Below are 5,524 nucleotides of genomic sequence, written 5' to 3' on the forward strand. Positions count from 1 at the left end.
GCCTTTTGAGCTTATTCAAAAGGGTCAAGCTCATTTTGGAAACTTACCACAGCAGCTGCACAAGCAGAACATGAGTATGAAAAAAAAAAAAGTCATCAATGGGCTTGATTTGTCCATACGAAAAAGAAATTATGTTCACTGGCACCACTTGACATCTGGCTGCAGTCATGAGAGACCTGCTGATGCCATGGATTTCATAATCATGCCAGCTGATTTGAAAACAGATTTGCTAGATGTTCCTCTTCAGGGTTTGGACACCGACGTAGTCAGAGCCAGTTTGTGCTGTCACCTCCCTCCCGGGCTGTCAGGAATGAACTTGCATGCTGAACGCCGAGTGCCTTCGTTGCATTATTTTCTTCTCTTCTTTTCTTCTCTCCCTAGTCCTTTTCCAAATACTCCTGCTAGTAGGTCTCCTAAGCGCAAAGAGGTTTCCATGTTTCCCTGAATATTGCCTGCATGACAAAGACTATGAGGAACTGCTGAAGATCGTCAAAGATGGGTTAGAACCTGCAACTCATCCAGCAAATGTAGTCATCGTCGGTGCAGGAATAAGCGGACTTACAGCAGCGAAGTTGCTCCGAGATGCCGGCCACACAGTAAGTAGTTGCATGAGAGCCATGAGTGCTGTTGGGTCTTGTTTTCCTACATTAAAGTTTTTCCAGCCTGGAGAGGGAGAAATAAATGCAAGGGAGCGGACCACAGTGGTGGGAGAAGGCTGAAACAATCAGGCTCTAGTAATTTAATCCAATTTAGATGTTATTTTCAAAACCATAAGCAGGGACAGGAGGGGATACAGGAAAGGAGAAACTGTATGCAAAACAACTTGTTTAGATGCTCCCCAAATGAATATAAGCAGCAAAAAGACAGTCATCTTTCTGTGTCCTGGGGGGTAGGGGGGGGTTGACATCAGGCAGAGCTACAGTTGCCCTGGGACAGTCTTGGAGACAGCACTGCTGGGAGCAGGAGGTTGGACTAGACCACTCCAGAGGCATCTCCAGTCTTAACTTCTTCAGTTCTCCAACTTGTTGCAACTTGCAGCCTAATGGTGACATTTGTTGCTGCAGATCAACCAGCGCAAGAATCACGAGCCCTTCAAGTCCTGCCCTGATAAGGCAGCAGGTAGTTTGGGGCTTTCAAAACTGGGTTGACCATCCCAGGGTGCTAGACAAAATTCAAACCCATGACTTTCAAAGAAGGTTTCAAAGACATGGAGGGACAAGTTGGTGCCTTCCTCTGGCTGTTTTCAAAACCTTGTTTTATTCTTCCAGCACAGGCAGCATCTGAACCAACACTGGGACCATATCATCAGGCAGTAGGTGTCCAAACATGACACAGATTTTAGGAACTGAGAAACTGCCCTGTAGGTAGAGGGTTCTTGGCCAATGCAGAGATGGATTTGGATCTACAGATGGTTCATTTGCCATCTGGAGGGGACCTGTCCCATCCCATGGGCCATAAATGCTGATGGCCAAAGTGCCTTTGAACTTGCTTTGTAGGTGGTTTGCTTAAAATAGTCGTTGCCTTAACATCTGCAATCTCCACCCCATCCTTGTTTTTAGGTTACCATTCTGGAAGCAAGCAATCAGGTCGGTGGGCGGATCAGGACATACCGACCAGAGGGACAGGACTGGTATGTGGAGCTGGGAGCCATGCGCCTGCCAAGCAAGCACAGGTAAGGCAGCGTCCTACTTCACGGCCACGATCAGCTGGGGAACCAGCCTGTTTTGAGGAGCAAGGCTGTGGTTTGACATGGGGCTGAGGACAGCAGGAGGAAGGAGCTGTCTGCCTCATCTCTCCCCCAGAGCTTAGCATCTGCTTAAGAGGGACAAAACCCACATGATCGCCTGCATTTGAGTTGGGACAATGAAAGAAGACCTCTCATCTCAGTATCATGTGTGCGTATGGTCAGATCTTTATTTTGGAAGTTATAACATCAGAGGATGGATGAATTTCCATTTGATCTGATAGAGACGGCATCCAACCTGGGCTTTCCAAGAGGGCGGAGTCAAACAGGGTTCAGTCATCAGCCAAAACGCTATGGGAAGAGGCTGTAGATGAGTTACCAGCCACACCACATGCCAAGGAAAAGGGTCAGAGCCATAGGGAAACACCTGCCTCCTGTTTCAGCAGGGCTTTGCTCTTACTCCTGATTACATCCTTGTGCGACCAGTAGCTGGAGAAAGCTTAATCCGAAGGAATTCTTTCTCCATAGCCTCACCGTTGCTGCACTCAGCTGGACAGGACAACTTCAAGCAACAAAAACTAGAGAGGGCAGTGCTTTAAATAGCCACAATCTCATCTCACAAGCCAAAAAGATACGTGGCTACACCAACGTAGTTGATGGAAAAGTCCTTTTGTGCTTCTGATGTTTTGGTGGCAGAGTTCTTGGGTTTGGTTATTTGCAAGCACTTGTCTCCATGTGCTCTCCTCTTTTCTAGGCTCGTCCGTGAATTCATTAAGCAGTTTGACCTGAAGCTAAACCCATTCATCCAGACAGACAACAACGCCTGGTACTTTGTGAATGGCACTCGGGCAAGAGCTGAGGAAGTTAACAGAAACCCCGACATCTTCAACTACCCAGTGAAACCATCAGAGAGAGGCAAGAGTGCCAGCCAGCTTTATAGAGAAGCACTAAAAAAGGTATGTGCCCACAGGGAAGGGATGCTACCTTCCAGCAATGTTCCTCATCCAAGAGACATTGAAGCTATTTCCTCTGAGCCTGCACAATGGGTTGAGGAAGACTCAACAATGAATTGAGGAAGAGCAGGGTCTTTTCAGACTGAAAAGCGGACAGGTTCATTTAAATACTAGGGCAGCTGATTGCAAAACCCTCTTTACATGCAAGACCTCCTTTCTCTGAAACAGATTCACCAAGGCTTGAATGAAGCAGAAAAATGCCACACCATGGCATAACTTCCCAAAACTTGAAACCAAAGCAGCAGGATCCACTAGCTGTAGCTCAGCACCATGGTTACCAAACCCCAAGACTGAATACCCCAGATGAATCCTAACAGAATCTGGGGCAACGCTTTGGGAAATGCGCTTTTCCTCATGAATATATCAATGTTTCCTCTCCAGGCTTTCAAGACATTCCAGACTACAGTCTGCAAGAACTATCTAGCTAAACATGACTCCTTCTCCACCAAGGTAAAGGGCTGGGGCTTGGCAGTAAATTTAATCCCCTTGCTGATCATTAACCTGCATCCCTGCTTTGAGAAAGGATCTGAGTCACTCTAGTCCCTTCCTCTGTTGACAATTTCACATGCCTTTTTCCCTAATCAATGCTTTCTTCTACTTAAAAAGCTGAGAAAGGAGCAAGCAGGACTCTGATGGAGTTATTAGAGCGGTCTCATCATCTGGAAATAGGAGAGAAGCAGTGGTGGCTGGATGTGCTCTGGAAAGTCATCCAGATTGGCCCTATACCTCCATCATGGGTCTCTTAATCAGACATGATGAAATTATTGAAGCACTGGAGAAGATTTACTGAGCAATCCACTGCATTTTCATGTGATCCAGCTGTCTCAGAGTGGGTACACCAAGCCACAAATCCCTTCTTCATTCATCTCCAGAGCTTCTGTTGTGCTAAACCAGAGGAGACATTGATCTCCTGCAAGAGGCTACAGAGCAGCCTAGAAGAAGCTTCCGGGCTTTAAGCAGATTAGGAGCAGGAACAAGGCAGCAGAGCAGGACTTTTGGCTTGGGATATAGAGGGGATACGTGCACTAACTGAGATAATAACATCAGGCTATGTCTTCTTCCTGGCTTTTCTAGGAGTATTTGATTAAAGTAGGAAATCTAAGCCGAGGAGCAGTGCAGATGATCGGTGACTTGTTGAACGAAGACTCTGGATTTTACCTGTCCTTTCTTGCCTCACTCTGGGATTTTGATACCTTCTCTAACGAGCGGTAAGACCGTGTCTCTTATGGCAAACCCCATTTTGTGCTGGTGCACAGCAATCCATCAGAAAGGGAAATTTCAGTCACATTTAGATGTATGAATGCTGACTCAAATGGCCACCAAGCTCTGTTAGCATCTCTAGAAGAGGTCAGTTTCACAGTTCCTAAACCCCAACATCCTTCCCTCACCTCCTGCTTCTTTTTCCTTTCAGTTTTGATGAAATCACAGGGGGATTTGACCAACTGCCCAAAGCCTTCCACAAAGCATTGCCCAATGTCATTCAGTTCAATTGCACGGTGGAGAAAATCATAACCAAAGGAAACAAAGTCCATGTGTTTTATCGTGCTCCAGACACCCTGGCACCATCCATCATAACTGCAGATTACGTCCTTGTCACGTCCACCGCCAAAGCCACCAGGCACATCCAATTCTTACCACCCCTTTCTCCTTCAAAGGCCCACGCCCTGCGCTCCATCCACTATGGAAGTGCCTCCAAAATAGCCTTGGCTTGCACAGAGAAGTTCTGGGAGAAGGACGGCATCAGAGGAGGACAGTCCGTTACTGACCGCCCTTCCCGGTTTATCTACTACCCCAGCCACAACTTCTCCAGCGGGGTGGGCGTCATCCTGGCTTCCTACACCTGGAACGATGATTCTGAGTTTTTCCTGCCCCTCACAGATGAGAAGTGCCTGGATGTGGTCCTCCAAGACCTGTCAGATATCCACCAAGTGAGCAAGGAGTACCTGCAGTACACTTGTGACCAGTACGTGATACAGAAGTGGCAGCTGGACAAACACTCCCTGGGGGCATTTGCTGCCTTCACCCCTTACCAGTTTGTTGACTACTCACAGGCTCTCTTCGAGCACGAGGGCAGGGTGCATTTTGCAGGGGAACATGCAGCTCAGCCTCACGCCTGGATCGACACTGCCATGAAATCGGCCGTCAGGGCTGCAAGCAACATCCACCATGACAGCGGTGAAGTCCAGATGCTGAATGATGGGGGGGAGCAGGAGGAGATGGGGAGTTTCTTCCCGAAGGAAGATCTCTGAGCAGGACCTTTGGGCTGAGTTTGCTGGACACCACCAGCACAGTTTGAAGGCACTTTTGGTGGTGTAAATCTGTTTCTTTCCAAGAAAAGTCAGCAGAAGCACATCAGCAGCAAAGGCATTAAAGAAAAAACCTCAAAGAACACTGACTGTCATTAGACAGGACTAATAGATACCTGGTTAAACACTTAATGAGGATAGGAGGGAGTACTAAAAAGAGTAATGTCTAAATAGGTTTAATGACTCTAATATTACCTGGCTCAGGCACACTGCAGTAATTTCTACTTTATTAATGTACAAAGCACTTCAGGAAGTGACTGAGATGCAACAAAGGCGGGGATTTCTCAGTTCCTTGTGCCTGAGATGCCTCCATTTCTCTGCAGAGACAGGTGTCATCACATACAAATCATCTCACCTCACTTCAGGCATTCAGAAAATCATCACCCATCAGCTGGGTCTTCCTCCCCTTCCAGAATTTGGGAGATAACTCATTGCTGCTGAGCCATCATCTCCTTTGCCTAGCCAACACAACCACTCCTAACCCCCACAGGTACCAGTCAGGATGCAACCCAGATCTCTAA

The 5,524-nt window shown here is 47.3% G+C and overlaps 1 protein-coding gene across 1 annotated transcript; it reads left to right on the top strand.

Moving 5' to 3' along the window:
• The first annotated feature begins 320 nt into the window (after positions 1-320).
• On the top strand, positions 321-4,946 carry IL4I1 (interleukin 4 induced 1). The gene is made up of 6 exons (XM_054807507.1): positions 321-596; positions 1,560-1,672; positions 2,439-2,640; positions 3,079-3,147; positions 3,772-3,905; positions 4,109-4,946. The coding sequence occupies exons 1-6, from the start codon at positions 321-323 to the stop codon at positions 4,944-4,946; spliced, it is 1,632 nt and encodes a 543-aa protein (XP_054663482.1).
• Positions 4,947-5,524: the final 578 nt, after the last annotated feature.

This window comes from Grus americana, chromosome 32 (genome assembly GCF_028858705.1).
Source record: "Grus americana isolate bGruAme1 chromosome 32, bGruAme1.mat, whole genome shotgun sequence".
NCBI classification, from domain to species: domain Eukaryota; kingdom Metazoa; phylum Chordata; class Aves; order Gruiformes; family Gruidae; genus Grus; species Grus americana.